Below are 18122 nucleotides of genomic sequence, written 5' to 3' on the forward strand. Positions count from 1 at the left end.
ATGGACTTTGAAACTAGCTGTCATTTAATTATAGCAGTACTTCCATAAGTATTTAAATCTATTTTTATGACAAGTTCAAGGAAGGTCATGGAGTGATGTCCTTCAAGGGTATGCTTTTGTAGAAAACATGAAAAACTTCACTTGTTAGTAGTTTGGATTTATTGAAGGCAAAATGGGTTGTTAAAAGTCATTCTAGAGCTCTTTATAACACAATGTTTGTTGATTAGTTTGGATGAAATACTTCAGAGCAGACTGCAGACATTTCAGGTACTGCTGATAGCAGGGTTTAGGAGTTTTAGGTCTACCTCAGACCAGGAGGCCAAGGACCGTGTCCTTTACAGGGGTAGGAAACAGTGATATTCTACTGATGGCACCTTCATGTGCTTAACTGGACTCCAGACCTTCACTCAGATGTTCATCTAAGCTGGAATACCTAAGGTATTTTTCTGGATAACTGAAAAAAAATTAGTCTACAGAGAAAAATTTTTTGCAATCTAATTTTACATCTAATATAAAGAAAATTGGCCAATTGATAGATTGATATTATAGATGGTGGTAAACTGTAAATGTCACTGGGACAAAGAAGCTGTCTTGAAGTAATCGGGTTGTGGATCAAAATCCTAAAAAAATATTAATTTGGAAAGCAGAAATGTCTGCACAGGAAAGTAATACCAGCAGCTTTGTGTGGCTGGCTGGGATGCTGAAGAATGCTTCTCAGCACAATATGCCGTCATCCTGCTGCTGCTCAAATTTATATATATTTTTTTAAACTTGTTGAGCACGTTTATTTTAGATTTAATCCTAGTTTGTGTCATTTAATTTATCTTTTCAAATTTTGATGTATGCAACAGATTAAGCAGTGCACCAAAAAAAAAATTGATAAAAATCTGGCTATGCCAGGAAGCTGAGGAGTTAAAAGAATACTGTCAATTTGTTAAAACCAAAATAATAGGCTATGCAAACTAAACAGCTTGGCTCTTGCTATTTATTTCATAGGTCCTGTTTTCCTTTAGAGACATTCCAGGCTTTCAAGGTAAATGGATTCTACACCCAAACATTTGCTGTACTAAGTATAAAGTACACTAATGATAGGTTTAAAATTGGATAATAACAAGATTATAATACTATTCAAAAGGAAATAAAGAGAGAGAAGAAAATAGTGTACCTTATATGGTAAAAAGTTAAGTAGGACGTGCATTCAGTTTGAGCTGTACAAGATGTGATTAGTAACACAGATAAGTACTACCCCATTCAAATCTTTTCAGTTGGAGAGGAATGATTCAAGTGCTCAGAGATAAATCTTGGATGTTTGTCAGCATGCAGACCTAAACCCCATCCCTACAGACTCAGTGGAACCTGGCTGTTGTGACCAGTGGAACACCAGGTTGTTTGTAAGAACTTAGTGTTAAAGGTTACAGTGCAAAGGACTCAAAGAAGTAGTTTGCTTCACTATCTGCATGTTACTTATAATTTGAAATTTTTGTGTACCACAATCCCCTTTTATTTGGCAGTCCACCCATTAATAACATTTCCAAAATGCTTTGAAATCCTGTGTATTTCATATAAGCACATGGTGCAGCCTATTTTTGTATCTGCTTTGCATTGTACTCCAGATGGCATCGCTATATTTGTGGGTCTTCTGAGGCCAAAAACAAGGGGGGGAAATGAAAAGAAAAAACAAACTATAAGCATATTCCTCAAAATGAAGATAGCTTTACACAATGAAGTTTGTGTATTATGCTTAAAGCAGGAAAATTCATTAAGAAAATTAATCATATGTCATGGAAGATGATGATTACTTTTAATTTGTAGAGCTTTATGCCCTGAACGAGGTGGTAGTTGACTGAACAAAACTCCAGTTTTGTGAATATTCATAGACCAAGTCTGCTTGAGAGAGCTATGGACTCTATTCTTTGTACTTCTGCTTGATGGCTAAATTGTTTTGTTTTGAATTCTTTTTCCTTTAGTAAGATACTGTCATTAACTGGGGTTGGAGGAAGGGTTGTTGTGTTTATTTGTTGGAGGTTTTTTAATTTCATCTGGGATAAATCCTGTAAGAGTTGGCTGATTATGTGACCTCTGCTTTCTGCATACTAACTTTAACTTAGTATGCAGAAAGAAAACAAACATGTGAACTTGCTAAAGAAACTAATACACAGTAAACAATTCCCTTTATGTATATCTATTATAAGAACTATATTCTTTGCTGGAGTACTTGTTCATTCCAAGTGAACAGCATCATGTTTGTGGGTTTTGAATCAATGGGTGTGGTTCTTTGATGTATCTGAAAGAAGCTTATGTGGTAAAATCCGGATAGAAGATGGCTTTTAAGCTCTAATACATCTCGGATCAGAGGAGCATCTGCACTGCCTGCTTGCTTCTGTGATTTGTTTTGCCTATCCACTTTGTGATATCCTGTTTTGTCACGCTGAGTTTTCTATTTCAATTCACTCTGTTTGTTTCAAGCTAACGGAAATGAACTAGATTATCCTGAATTATCTTTTGATAACAACCAGTAAGGGGGAACTTTATCTTGTGTCCAGTTAAACAAATCTGCTCCCAAAGAGAAGTTCTGTTAAAGAAAGGACTCTGAGCTGTCTCTCCATGTTGATACCGAGTTAGCCAAAGGAAGGGTGAATCCATGACCATCTTTGCTGCTAGTGAATGCTGTGACTGAGGACTGCATCACAGTACTTCCTTGCAGTGCTTCTGGAGCTGAAGATCCAGTCATGATTCCCAGCAAGATTTTAGTCTACCACAACCCTTCTGGGGGCACGCGTACAGAAACGTACAAAAGTACTAGAAGGCGTAAAAAATCTCACGGGGAATTGTTCAAAAATGGATATCGTGTCAAACCTGGGCATAATATCCCCGAAAAGGAAGAGCAGCGCACTTTGCGAAACTCCTTGGTGTCTTGTTATAGGGTCGGCTCGTACTGGGGTAAGGTCCAGCTCTGAACTTTCTCCTCAGAACTGTAGTTTGTTATGCTGTCTCTGGTAATAGTATTACTGTATCTTCTAAAAAAGATATTCTGTTTTATTTTTCAACTTTAAAAAAATCCTGCGGTGTTTCAGTCGCTTTGTCAGAAGAATTTTTTCTCAGACTTATGCAATGTACTCCTCTCTCCCCAGCAAAGGGGTTCATTGTTCACTTAGAACCAAATAATCCAGCCTTTATTGCAGGATGGAATGTAATATTCTGCACTGTTGGTGTTATTAAGAAATTTAGTTTGAAACTGCTGTCACTTAAGAGGTGTAATAGCAAGTTGAAGGAATGTGCAGCAGAAAGATTTATTCTAAACTTGGTTGTAGTTTTACTATCCTGGTCATAGAGCATTGGTTTTTTTCATGCTGCAGGCTATTCCCCCCACTTGTACTGTTGCATAACAGAGGTGGGGAAATGTTTAAAAATATTTTTTTCTGGGTTGGTTCCAAAGAATGAAAGATCCTTTTCCTCCCATTCGATTTCCTCTTGTCTTTTTTCTTTGAGCTTTCATTTTCAAGCCTATCTACAGGGAGTAAGATCTTAGAAAATTCTGCTGCACTCTGTGAAGATGTTCAAAATGGGATTATTTTGCATCCTAAAAATTATCCCTCCATCCTGTGTCTCAAAAATGGTTCCTAAATATGGATTCTGGGATTTTTTTCTGACTTCAGTAAACCGTGTGGTCTTAATGAAATCTAGGGTGGAAGTAGCCATTGATAGCTTTGATGAAGATGCTGGTCTGATAAGTGGGTGAATGCTTTGTCAGGAATCGAAGTGGTAAACAGAATCTCTGTATATTGAACCCTTACACCAATATTTTGGACATACTATTGTCTATTAGAAAAAGAAATAAGCAGCCTAAGTCAGTAAGATGGGGATTACACATCTCATTGGTGAGAAACAGAGTAGTGCTTGGTGCTGTTCTTGTTGATTGACCTCTCATGTTGAATGAAGAAATATCCCAGTTCCTGTTTCTATTTATTAGAATCTCATTTTGATCATATAAGTATAGTTGTCATGATTTCCTTGCCTTTCCTTTTAAAGATTTAAAATGGGTAATTTCCTTTTTTCTGGGGGAGGGGGGTGGGTTGGGGTTTGCAACCTATAGCTAATCCTGGTTGCCTCTGTATATTAATGCAGTGGAAAGGATCAGTTCAGCAGAGAGAGTGCAAAACTGTCTGACAGACATGAAAATACCCTATTGTCTTTAAAGTCAAATAAAGCTCTAAATAATACTGTTTATTTTGCTGTAGACTGTGTAGATCAAATAATTTTCTACTTTAATTGAGTTGCTACTGGCACACAGTTTATTGGCCGTGTCAGGATCACCATTCTGTTCTAAAGAATCCATCCATTCTGCTGGGTCCTTAGTAAAGAGTCAAAAAAAGTACTCCTGCTATTTTCTAGATGTAGCCTGGTAGTTCAGCACAGCATATTCTTCCTATTGATCAAATAATTGATTTCTTTAAAACTGATTTCCAGGGTTTTTGGCAATATGCAGCCTCTCCTGGTGACCATTTTTCACAGATGTTAGGTTGAGCACCATGATATGAAGTAATTTTACACACGTATTTCATACTTTTAGTGTGCTTTGAAAACAGTCTGTTTGCTGCCCAGGCAACACAGTTGCTAAACAAATAGTTTTGCAGTAAGAAAGAAATCCTGTGGAAGAGCTGAAGGTTTATTTGAATCATCATACCTACAACTCAGATTATTGTACTAGAGACAAAAACTATTGACTGAAACACTTTGTCTCATATTGTTTAAAGAGTCTGTTGATATTGTTTATAATTATAACATTTTTTTTCTGGTCTTGATATCTCTGAATATCTTAGCTTTGTTCTGGATATTGTGGCTGAAATGAACTCCAAATCTTAAGCATATTTTAGTCATCCATTTAGAAGCAGAAGACTGAGAAACTCAAGAAGTCCTTCTTTTATTTTATCTGTGTATTTTTTCTTTTATTAGAGATTTTTGGGGTAAATTAAATATTTTGGTGTTCTTTTTGTGTGTAATTTGTAGTGTAGCATATTCTATTCTATTCTAAACAGATCCCATAAGAAAATTCAAATGTAAAACTCTTTGCCAAGAAAAAGTTAAGTTACATGATGGAGACAAAGTGGCAAGCACTTCTTGAGCATTCTCTTTAGCAGTTTACAATTAACTTTGGCAGACAGGGTTCATGAAATGTACAAAATTAGAATGGACTTCACTGTAATTCATAAGAAACTTTCCATTTATCAACTCTTGGTTATATAATTTAAATGTAAAACAGTTTTGTAGGTATTTCATAAGGAAAGAAATTCTTCTCCACTTGTATAAAACACATTCCCAAATTTTGCTAAGGAAAGAGAGCTGAAACAGCTTTGGGAAAGGGGAAATTTTTGCCAGTGCTCCTATTAGTGAATTTTCCTTTCTATTTTTGATGCATAAACAAATATCAGCTGTTCCTGTTCTCGGGAAGGGGGTAGACCTGAAAGAGGTAACGTGGTCTCCATTGTGAGACAGGGGTTTGAGTGCAGCCTCAGCAAGTGTGCAGAAAGCACCAAGCTGAGTGTGCAGTTGGCATGGCTGAGGGGACAGGATGCCATGCAGAAGGACCTGGACAAGTTTGAGAAGTGGGTCTGTGGGGACTTCCTCAGGCCCAACAAGGCCAAGTACAGGGTCCTGCACTTGGCTTGGGACCACCCCCAGTGTCAGCACAGGTGGGTGAGGAAGGGGTTGAGAGCAGCCCCTGCAGAGGGTTGGGAGTCTTTATAGATGAGGAGCTGGGCATGAGCCAGCAATGGGGATTTGCAGCCCAGAAAGCCAGTTGTGTGCTGGGCTGTCCAAAGCAGCATGGGCAGCAGGGCAAGGGAGGAAATTCTCCCCTGTTCTCTCTTCTTGTGGTCCCCACCTGCAGCTCTGCATCCAGCTCTGGGGCCTTCAGCGCAAAAAAGGGGATGCAAGATCTCTCCATGAGGAAAGGCTCAGAGTTGGAGCTGTTCAGCCTGGAGCAAAGAGGGGTTTGGGGAGACCTTATTGTGGCCTTTCAGTGCCTGAAGGGAGCAGGCTTTTTAACAGAACCTGCTGCAACAGAAGAAAGGGCAATGGTTTCAGTGTAACAGAAGGTTGTTTAGAATACAGATAAGGAATTTTTTACAATGAGCAGGGTGAAACACTGGAACAGATTGCCCAGAGAGGTGGTAGATGCCCCAGCCTTGCAAAGATTCAAGGTCAAACAAGACAGGGCTCTGAGAAACCTGATCTAGGTGCTCATTGCAGGGATGGTTGGGCAAGATGACCTTGAAAATTCCTCTGTAGCCAAACTGTTGTATGATTCTGTGAAAATCATGTAAAATGAAATACATATAGGAAGATAATAGGAGATCTGTTCATGCCTAGGAAATTTCAGGATACTGGAAAGAAATAATTGCCATGTAATAATTCCTTTGGCTTTTATAATTGAAAGCCAGCCCTATTTTGTAGTTAAAATGTCCAAGCAAACTCTCTAGTGTTTTGGTTTTGGTTTTTTTTCCTATTCCTTCTATTCTCTGAGGGAAATTTTTAAAAATTCCCCATTTGCTGTGGGCTGCAGCAAATGCAGGAATTCACCTATAATGATTTTCTTTTTCCATAAAAAACACATTGAACCCATAGTATTTTTCATCTATCTTTTGATGTCTCGACTATTAAAATATAACTTAATCCTTATAAGGGTTTGGAAATAGAGCTTTTATTGCTAACTTAGATGTTTCTCAGGTTTGTTTTTGAAACATAGCAATGGTCAACTTGGTCTTACCATTAGCTTCAGATGCAGTGCAGAACATTTTAGAGGCAGGGTTTTTTTCACTCCAGCCATTTTTCATAAAAGTTTATCGGGAGTGGAGTGAGGAAAGCAGCTGGATGAAAAAGAGCTGGAAGGTTTGCGATTGCTAGTAAGGATCCTCTCCTTCCCTGTCTAACCACATCTCTTTGGATAGGAGTAACAACTGTGGGAACTCTTGGAACAGAGGGATGTGTCTCTCACACTTTCAGCAATAGGATCCAAGGTTATCATTCTCTAACTGCAAATGTATCTGACATTTAGCATTATTAAGCTTCATTTTATTGCTTTTCATTTAGGTCTCTGAATCCATTTAGCAAGTTGTGATTAATTTTCAGACTTTACCCACAGTCAGTAATTAAAAAGAAACTTTATATCCATATAATAGACAGGAGTGTACTTTAACACTACTTAGGAGTCTTAACAAGGCAATATTTTATTTAACAATTTTCCAGTAATACTGCAGGAAAATCTTTTTGATTTAAACACATCTTGCCACATGCACCTTTGTGCTTCAGGGAACCTCTTATTCCAGTGAGATGATGGAAGTAGTGACCAGGTTTATGTGTTTGCCAGGATCAGTATTTCCTTAAGTTTCTAGAAATAAAAAGTGGTTTCCTGATCTGGAGTTGGGCAAAATAGATGTCAATAAAGAGAATCTCTGAGAAGAAGCTGTCGGGACCTTCCTGTAACAGTTGCAATACACAACTTTTATGTAACTACTGGCTGTACTGTCTAATAAAAATTATCCTTCATGCTTTACTTTAATTTTAAAAGCTGTGCATTTGTACAGTACAGAGTGTACTTTCATTCATATGCCAAAGATCTGCAGCCAAATCATTTACTATCAGCATAAGACTCTTTTAATAATTTAAGCCCTTAATCTTCTCGATTAGTTTCTCTTGCACACACACTCTTTGTCTTAGTGACTTTTTAGTTGTCTGGGAATTGCTATGCACGCAATCTGATTTCAACATAAAAATGCTATTTATTTGTAAAAATGGTTTTTAAAAATACTGATACGTAATGTATTGCTATAGTTACAGGCTGATGGAAAGAGTTATAGTAAATTTGCCATTTTTAAGAGAAAAAGCATGATTTCTCTGTTTTCCTGCATGAGGTTTTTGAAATGAGAGTGGAGATAGGGAGCATTATTACTATAAAAGATTTTACGTCATTAAGATTTACTAAATTTAATCAGGCATATACAGTCTACTTTATCCAGGTTATCAGATCTCTTGCCCATGATCTGTTATTTTTCACTAAGCAACCTGGGAGCTTGGAGGACTGAGATGTTTCAGACCTGCCTGTGTCTTTGACAGCCTGAAAGAGAAGGACGTGCACTGCACCTGCCAACAGAAACCTCAGTGAGGTTTTTCCCCCTTAGCTTTCAGCCTGTGTGTCTCCTTCCATTACTTCCTACATAAAATTAGCACTTTCTGGTAGGATAAACCTGTTATTAGGGAAATAAATTTAAAACAGTTTGAAAAATACCTGTTAAGGATCCTTGAACAATTAAACATGGAAGAGCATTTCAAAGGTATTTGGCTTTTTGTATGTTACCTCTGCTGAGTTAATTGATCACTGTCATTGTTATATGCTGTTACAACTTGAATTGTTCTTTGCTATAACTTTGTTCTCTTTTACTGCAGGTTTAAGATTTTTAAGAGCTCTTAGACTGATACAATTTTCAGAAATCTTGCAATTTCTGAATATACTTAAAACAAGGTAAGACTTTTTCTTGCATGCTGATTTAGTTGCATTGGTGACAGAATGTAAATGGCTTTGATTTGGGGCCCTAGTAACATGATTTTCTGTTCTGGAAAAAGCCCTGCACTTGTTACCTGTTCTCTAAGCCTTTTCTCTGCTGATGAATGATTTGTCAGTGACAGCACCTTTTGCTATGTGATCATTTTAATTGATGCATTGTTATGTTTGAAATACCGAGCAAGGTTATGTGTTGATAAATTAAAAGCAGAATGATTTACATCGTACTTTGTACTGATTAAATATTGCTTTTTTTTCATATAATTAGTCCATGTTCTGCTGTCTTGAAAAAACTGAAATCAAAATTCATTCAAAAGTATAAAGTTAAAAAGTATTTTGAGGAATTCTCGTTGTGGCTCTTCCAGTTTTTCTGAACTGAGCATCTTTTTTTCAAAAAAACCATTAAATTTACACGAAGCTGTCTTTATATTGTGTTCATTATCCTTAGTATTTTTTCCCTATAATAATTAAAATACTCCAATTAACCTTCTGCCTTACTGCCTCTTTGGCCTATTAATACATCAATGTTGAGCAGGAAAAGCACAATTTTGGACTAAAGATGATTTTGAAGGAAATAAAGAGGAACCTTCCCATGCCTTGCAGTTGAAGACACATTGTTTTTCATCATTCTCTAAAATGCTCTGGGGGAAGTATTGAACCCAGCTTCCAATAATTACTGTAAAATCAATTCCATTTTGCAAACTTGCCCTCTCTGCACCAGTTGCTATAGATCTGTGAGGGCTTTATATGCAGGTAAATCCATTTCTTGCTGTGATGATTTGTAGCAATAGGAGAGTAGGTACTGAAATGTGCACAGATTCACAGTAAACAGCTGTTTCTTCAACCCTTTAACCTTGAAACTATTCTCTGTACTGTAAAATTCTCACACTATCTGTTTTTAGTTGCGATACTGGAAGGAAGCCAATTCTGGTCAAACAAAGACATCAAAGAATGTAAGGTGAAGTCCCGTAGGTCAGAATTCTCAGTATGGGAAAGGAGAATAAGATTTAACATGCAGAACATCCCTTTCATAAGAAATGGCAGTCAGTAGAGAAACCCCATAAACTCAAAGATTTTGGATAAAAGCTAATAGCCCCTTCAGTACTGGGGAAATTGTGAAATTCCAGATCCATAAATGTGCATTAATCACATTCAAGGGACTCAGAGCTGGTTTATTTAAGATTGACCTGTTCATTGAAGTAGCCTTTCTCTGGGGCAGAATTTACTCTTATATTAGATATCATAATCTCTGTGATTATTTATACAACTGCCAAAATATCTGCAAACCTCAAATGTTGATTAGTGAAAGCCTGTAAAGCAAAACTTTCTTATATGAGTGTTTCAGTTTAGTTAGTTAATTCATCCTTAGCAGTTCATCACTAACATCATTTATTTAACTGAAAAATTGTCACTGCCTCAAAACATTTTTTTATGTCTCTCCCTGTTCCTGGTAATGCAACAGAAAGTCATGTCTGCTCTCTTTATTGTCTTACTTAGTAACCTGAAATGACCTGAATAATTTGGAATGTCAGTAATGTTCACAAAACTTTTTTTTTTTTAATGGATGTGTCAAATTAAAGTAAATTAACAGAATGCAATTTGTTTTAGAAGAGTTTCTATTTACACCTGACATAAATTTGATTGTGTAAGTGCTTGGGGGTTCTTTTAATATCTTGTATGAGTTTAGCTTTTAGAAAGCAACAAGCTAGAAAGTTCATTTATTACTGCTACCTTCAATGAGAAATTTTCATATTTTCAGTGTGTTCTGAAGTACCATCAGAACTGCAGTTCACGTGCTGCACACACATTTTCTATTACAGTACTAGAATGCTCCTCAATTGAGAGCTTCTGGTAATGAATTATTTTGCTTCCTAAAAAATAAAGTGTGCTGAGCCCTTGTGATTAATGGAGAATCTTTAAAAATTTTTGTACAAGTTAGAGCAGTTAAACTACTAGTTTCAATAAATCTAGTATTATTTTAAAAAAATTTACTTCCCTAAATTCAGTCAGTGATTTCAATGACATACTCTGGCCTAAGACCTTTATTATTTCTTTGAAGTATTATACTGTATTGTATGCTTTTGGCCTGCTACTGCAACATTATTTTGCTCAGAGATGGCAAAAAATCTTCTAGAATTAAGGTATTTTGGCATTTTTTGCAGTCCACTTTGAAGGTTTTATTGAAATTTTCGACACTTTAGGAACTTTGTGAACATAAACACCAAGAGTCAATGACAGAATTTGAATTCTTGAGTTGGGATAGAAAATTCAGTATAACATTACTAGCTCTGAAATTAAAGTAGGGAAAAAGTAGTTTTTATTATTTAAAAAGTCAGCAAAATAAAAGAATTTATTATTTGAGGTGATATGTATTTATATGAAAAAGGTATGGAACTAATTTGACCTAGGCATTTCAGTGCATTTGGCATTAATAACAAATAACAACTGAGAAGATGAGAAACTGATAGGGTACACTGGGCAATGCTGTGGTTTTAATATTTAGTGCAATTGCAGGGAAATTTTCTCCTCCTTTTTTCTTTTCTCCGGTAAATAAAAACATTTACTGTAAACTGTAAATGAAAATTGCTCCTGGAGTTATTGACTGAGATATGAGGATTCAAGGGACGCTTTATTTACACAGTGAGCAGAAAGGCCATTCCAAAAACTGGAATCCAGTGAAAGAAGCTGCACAGTGCCAAACCAGAGGCAGAAGGCAACTAGCAAAGTCTTAGGTGATTATTCGAATATCTGGGGGGAAAAAAAAAAAAAAGCTAATTATATTTGAAAAGATCCTGTAAGACAAAGCAAAGTTTTACAGTGGCACTTTAAAAGACTTTACTCTGCCAAGGACCTGTTTGTTTCCCTAATTTGAAATTGAATGTATTTTGCTCAAGATTTTTTGTTGCCATGTTTTATAAAATTGAATTCTACAGTTTTCAGTTGAAAAATTTCTCTCCTTCATTGTTTTCTGATATTTTTCAAAAAATCTGCAGGGGCTTAGGCAGGGCTCACAGTAAGGGATTTTGCACAGATGTTGGAAAGAGCTTAAAGAGGGAGAAAATGTTTATGACTAATCCTTCATCTATATTTAGACTCTGGCAGAAACACAGGGAGTATTTCATAGAGGACAGACAAGGCACAGTGTTTAATAAATCTTCAAAAATAAAATGTACCAAACAAGTCATGTAAATAGTTACTATTATTGGGTGTTACAGTGATGTGAACAGACCAATAGACACACAATTTTTTATCAGGAACATCTCGTGTTCTAAGCTCAGGTGAAGGATGAAGTTCAGCCTTTGATAATGGAGCTTTGCATCAGCATCACTCCTATGATTTTGTTTAATCTAGGAACCCATTGGTTAGGGTCCTGGGCTATAAATGAATGTTGCCACTAAGAAAATGGGGACTTTAATCAACCATAGTTTAAGAAAGAGAGAAATGGGGAATATATGTTGATGTTGAAGAACACTAATGACAAGACTGCTGATATGCTATTTTATTTTTTAATATAGTATTCATTTTGTCTGTCATATTACCTGGTCATATTCTATTTCTTGTGCTCCCATATGTCTACTAACTGTAACAAGTATCTTTTAAGGACCTGTACTGGTTAATTTTACAGGTTATTTTGTTCAGAAAAGGATGCCTTTTTATTGTCCTCAAAGTGGTTATAAACAGAAACATTAATTCTACCACAAAATTACTACTGCTAACACTGATAGTGATTTTTTTTCAATTTTTATAGTTTTTAATGTATTGCTTTACAGATAATTGTGGGGTCTTTTCTGAGGTGTTACCTTTTTATAAATATTTGCAAAAGCAAGAATGGGTAAGATTGTTTAAACACAGCCATATATGGACAGCAGTTCCTTGTATTTTTGCTGACTATCCTTCTTAGGACATTGATTTTTGTGAGAAGAGGGGGAGCAGGTTTTATTTGTATTTCCTCCAGAAGATTTAAAGTATGGTGTTTTCCTGCAAAACTGACTAAGGTCCTTGTTTCAAAATCCCTTCTGGCTAGAACAGGGAAAATACTACTCAGGGCGACTAAAAAGCATTTGCAGATTTTTCGGTAGGTTTAAATTACACTTTTTTTCTTTTTCTAGAGAAAAATGTGACTGTGAAGTATGAAATACTCTTATTTCATGTGAATTTTCCCTAGAGAGTTCCATAGGAGTTCATGCAAGCAGAATAATATGAAAAATACTTAGGACTTTACGCAGGAATTGTGAAATACCTTTGTTCTTTAATTCAAGAATCAATTTTCTCATGTATTTTTTATGTATTTATGTGTGAATAATTCTGAGTGTATCGCAGTGAAAAATGAAGAGGTGAGTGTACTGAGAGGCAACCAGATTATCTGTGAAAAAGCATTATTTATTTCTATTGTTTTGTTTTTGACTACTGATGTAGCTAAGGTTTTTGTTTGTCTTTCTGCTCTCATACACTGGGACTTTTTTTTCAAGCTGTCTAAATTATGAAAATGTGAACTCTCCAAAGGAAAAATAATACCTATTATACATAAACTTTTGAATAAGTTTTTTTAAGGGAATCTTTCTTTTGGGAGATAATCATCATCAGGTTCTCGAGTCTAAAGTTTGCAGTTGTATACAGGTACCTATAAAAAATATGTGACAAATTCTAGTCTAAGCTCCTATTTGCTTTGTTTATTTCCAGCAATTCCATCAAGCTAGTGAATCTGTGCTCTATATTTATCAGCACGTGGCTGACAGCAGCTGGGTTCATACATTTGGTGAGTGCATCTGCAAACACTTCATTGACTTCTTCTCACGGACCGCGGGCTCCGAGCTGCTGCACTGCTGGCAGCGCGCTGCTCTCGGAGCGCCGTACCCCGTCGGTAGAGTGCAATGAGGCGTGCCGGCTCTCCGGAATAAGGGGGCATGCCCTCCCTCCGGAATAAGGAGGCATGCCCTCCCTCCGGAATAAGGAGGCATGCCAGCTCCCCGCAGTAGCGAGGCGTGCCCGCGTTACGGCTTGGCCTGCTCTCGGAGGAGGCGGAGCGGGGCTCTGTCCGTCCGTCCGTCCGTCCGTGCCCCGGCCGAGCAGCAGGGGGCGGTGTTCGCCTGGGAAGGCCCCAGCGAGCCGGGCTCGGTCCGGAGCGGCTCCGCTGCCAAGCTGCCTCCTCCAGCTGGGCAGGATCGCGTTCCTACTCCTTCTTTTCTTGCCGTATCAGTCGTCTAGTGCTCGCCCTTATAAAGATGCACAGAGGTTTTTGAGTGTTTTCATTTATGATATATTTCTCATTCACGTAGAACCGTATTTTCGCACTCCTCTGGGCAAGTGTAGCATTCCAATCTAAAAACAATACCTTTTTTTCTGGTTTTTACCTATCAGAGCACAATACCCCTTAAATACTACATCAATATCAAGGGAATGCTGTTTTCTAGAATTTGGATTTTTTTTTTCCTTTGTTTTTCAGCAAAAGCTTTTGTATTCTACTGTAGGAATTTGTGGAACAAACTTTAGATGGTACACTCCTTTCCCACTGACAAATTTAAGTAGCTGGCTTTTTGAAAAAGTAGTAGCATTCTGCTAAAGGTGGAATGCCTTCAACAGCTGCATAATCTTTTAAAACAAAAACATTGAGCAGTGTAATTGCATTAAAAGTAAGATTTACTCTGGAAATATTCTGAACACATTTTTGTTAAATGAACTTACCTAACTACATGAGTAAGTTACATTACTTAGTGGTGCCTGGAAAAGATACTTCCCATAAATAATCTGAGTAGCAAGGCTGTATATACTGGCAAAAGAACTGCAGTGCTCTGTTTGGCACAGAGTCAGGTTCTGTATTTGATGAAAATAAATCACAGGAAAGGATTCAGAGTTTGTAATATATTCCAAAGTATATATCTATATGCACACACCGGCACACGCATATATGAGTAGAGTTAATTTGGGGTTAATTAGAGTCAGTTATAATTAATATAATTCATTATATGTTTTCTTGTACATTGTAGGTGGAGAACTCAGGGGATCCATGGGAAAATTTCCAAAATAACCAACCCCTAACATACTGGGAATGTGTTTATTTGCTGATGGTCACAATGTCCACTGTTGGCTATGGAGATGTTTATGCAAAAACAACCCTCGGTCGCCTTTTCATGGTCTTCTTCATCCTTGGGGGATTGGTAAAAATTCTTCTTTATGTTCTTCATAATACTCCAGTTACCTTAAAACTTGATCCTCTATATCTCAGTGTTGTAATTAAGGGAACAATATCTGGCTTATTAAACTAAAATTAATTATAAAACTTTAAAGTATGTTTAATATGCATTTTTTCCTGTAGATAAATATTTTGACAGAGCTTGCCAAATTAGTCCAGAATTAGTACGGAATTAGAATTTTTCTAATCCATTTAAATGATTAATGCATGTGAATACATGAAGTGCCTTAATATTTCAACATAGAGTGTTATGTGTAGTCCTCTACTTCTTAGTGACTGACTGTAGAGCATTTCTGGAGGTTGCTATTGATATTTAAAGGCACTTTGCGGTTTCAGAGGTCCTACCCACCCTTCTGTGTTCCTTCCCAGAATTCCAACAAACACTGTGGCTTTGGACTTCCTTAAAGAGCGGATTGCCTGATCCAGATGATGGCAAACCACATTCCCTTTCATTTCAAACATCTTTCATGTCATGTAGTGCAATTTTAGCTCAGAATTTATCACATAACCATAACCAGTGTCCTTTTATATCAGCAATTTCTCATGTTCTTTGTCCTCTATGTAAATAGCACCCAAGGTGCTATTTGTCTTGCCAACTTTTCCATTATTTGTCAGTACTAGTAATATTATTACACCTGGTGCAGTGTTCTCTAAACTAGCCAAGTTTATTTTGGTATTTACCCTGCACAAGGTAGATGCTGTGCAGATGACCCGTAATGTCTGTTGTGCCCTTACACACACACATGTGTATTGTTTACCCTCAGCCATTGGTTTCACATATGCATACATCTCACAGAGGTGGTGTGTGTATAACCAATGCTATGAATGCCGTATGTTAGACACACAGAGATATGTATGAGCATTACATATATGCATTCTCATCTCTGTTTATTGACATGTGAAGACAAAGAGCATGTCAAATGGCAGTAGCTCTTCGAAGTATCCAGCCACAAGGAAGCTGTTTGTTGGACAAAACATGGCAGAATAGTTTTTATTTTCTCCTCAAAACCTTTTTTCTATCACGTGTTATTCCAATCCTTCTAAACCCAAGAACTTTTGGAAAAGTTTTTTTGGGGGGCAGGGGGGGTGATTTTTTTGTTTCTTGATGGGGACGTAACCCCTGATTTATTCTTGTTTTTGTCTTCTTATAAATTCTTACAATGGGGGGAAGAGTCTGAATTTTAAAACAGAAATGTAACAGTAATGATAGTACTTGGCTTCGTTTTTTTTACAGCGGGGCTTGGATAGGTTTTTTCCCCCCTCCCCTCTTCAGGAAGAAATAGACATAACTGTTTTTTGTGGTTAGATACCAGTTTGAAATAATTTTGTTCTTGTTTTGTTTTACATGTCCATTTTTCCTCTTTTGACCATTTTCTTTATTTATAAGGTGTTTACCTTCTCTAAGACCAACTTTTACATTGAGCCCTCTTGTTTTGTTTGATAAGAAATTTTTCTTTTTTATTTTCTTTTTAAACAGCTGCATAGATCTAATTCTTTTGCATTTTCAGATCTTAAAAATATATATCTTCTGAAAATATTCATCATCCCCCTTTCTTTGGCCTCTCTTTTTAGTCTTTTCTTCTGTCTCCTATCTTCTTCTTAGGCCATGTTTGCCAGCTACGTCCCTGAAATCATAGAGTTAATAGGAAACCGCAAGAAATATGGTGGTTCCTATAGTGCGGTTAGTGGAAGAAAGTAAGTATCCCAAGAGGCTCTGCTGCCTCTGCTGCAGTAGAACACTCTCTGCATGCCATTTTCTTTTTTTTTTTTTTTTTGTGTTTTTGTTTCATGCATGTAGGCAATGTTTGCTCGCTACGTGCCAGAAATTGCTGCTCTCATCCTTAATCGGAAGAAATACGGCGGAACTTTTAACTCAACCCGAGGCAGAAAGTAAGTCCAAAAAGACCAGGTGTGCTTGTGGGACTCTCAAGAGCCCCTGAAGGTGGTAACAGCTGACTCACAGCTCGCAAGGCTGTGTTCTTTGACATCAGATGTTACCACTGGAGAGTTGTCACACTATAATTAGAGACCTGGGCTGTGCTATGGTACAAGTCACAACATTTTGTCCCTTCTTCAAGAGAGCCTGGATACCACTTAGACTACACTGATACATCTTGTACAAAGTGCTGCTATTACATATGCAGTTAACTTCTGCAGCAAGGGTGAATTGTCACTTCACCATTTTGGGCATTAGAGTATCATGTGGTTTGTCTCTTAAATAAGTAACAATGATGATTGCCGTGATTTTCAGACAACTCAGTTCTTCAGAAAGCTTTGTTTTACTGGATGCAGAATAGGACATAAATATTTACCAGTTTGTTCGGTTGGACTGACTATGTAAGAATTCTAATAGCCCTGTTTGTCAATGTTCAACCAGCAGATTCAAATCTCATACAGCTTTTTCTGACTTTCCATGGACATAGCAAACTCTCATGAGTTTAGAATCTCTGACCAGGGATTTTAAAGCAGTTCTCCTCCCTGTATCACATTAAGCATATCTGAAGAAGAGCAGGCAGTAACCTTAATATCAAAACATTATGATAAAGAAACCAAACCTGCTATTTTTACCTGGTGGCAAAGGTTTAATTTTATTGGACCACATTACCTCATTACATTTCTATTGAAAGCCTGCTTTTTTTTTTTTTTTTTTTTTTTTTTTTTTGACCAAGTTAAAGCTAGCTCTTTCTGGCATTCCCAGCTTCTGGAAGTGCTGGGATAAAGCCTTTACTGAACTAGCTGTCCTTGGCAATATAGAGAGATACAGCACAAAATCACCTTTAGTGTTGCCATCCTTCATTTCATTACATACCATTGTGACATCCACTAGTAGATTATATTTGCCCTGAAAGTCTAGTCATATAGAGAGTCCTTTTCATGTGATATAAATGAAGTACTGCAAGAAATTTATCTAATGATTTGTCCTTCTTACTTTAAAAAGATAATTTTTTAAATAATTCCTTTCAAATCATCACCCATGCAACATTTTGCTGAAGTGGATTATGGTTTTATTTCTCCTCTCTGTGTAGCAGAAAGACTGTAAATGTCCCACAGAGGTAATTCTAGAGCACTGTTTTGTATCACTGTGTAGATAAATCAAAGTTTTAAAATTACTATACTATTTTTTGTTCAATTATACTCAATGAATTAGATAGTTAACTTCAATATGTGCATTTATTGAGATACCCTCAAATGTCATATGTAAATTGTAAACACTGATGTTGGAAACTTACCTAGACAAACTAAATGCCTTGATTTATTTCTGGGAATGAGTATTATTGTTAATTCCCCCAAATATTTATTTGTCACAGAGGCCAGGACAGTTTCATTTTTATATTCATACTTGTTTTCTCAAAGAGAAGCTTTTCAAACTCAGAA

The 18122-nt window shown here is 36.8% G+C and overlaps 1 protein-coding gene across 7 annotated transcripts in view; it reads left to right on the forward strand.

Annotated features, from left to right (window-relative positions):
* Positions 1 to 18122, forward strand: part of KCNMA1 (potassium calcium-activated channel subfamily M alpha 1) — a 407920-nt gene that overhangs the window by 248789 nt on the left and 141009 nt on the right. For all 7 annotated transcript variants that reach the window (XM_050976320.1, XM_050976322.1, XM_009087486.4 and 4 more), the window contains 4 exons: positions 8443 to 8518; positions 13238 to 13313; positions 14542 to 14712; positions 16351 to 16442. In XM_050976320.1, the coding sequence (XP_050832277.1) occupies positions 8443 to 8518; positions 13238 to 13313; positions 14542 to 14712; positions 16351 to 16442 (415 nt within the window). The remainder of the gene's footprint in view (positions 1 to 8442; positions 8519 to 13237; positions 13314 to 14541; positions 14713 to 16350; positions 16443 to 18122) is intronic.

This window comes from Serinus canaria, chromosome 6 (genome assembly GCF_022539315.1).
Source record: "Serinus canaria isolate serCan28SL12 chromosome 6, serCan2020, whole genome shotgun sequence".
NCBI lineage: Eukaryota > Metazoa > Chordata > Aves > Passeriformes > Fringillidae > Serinus > Serinus canaria.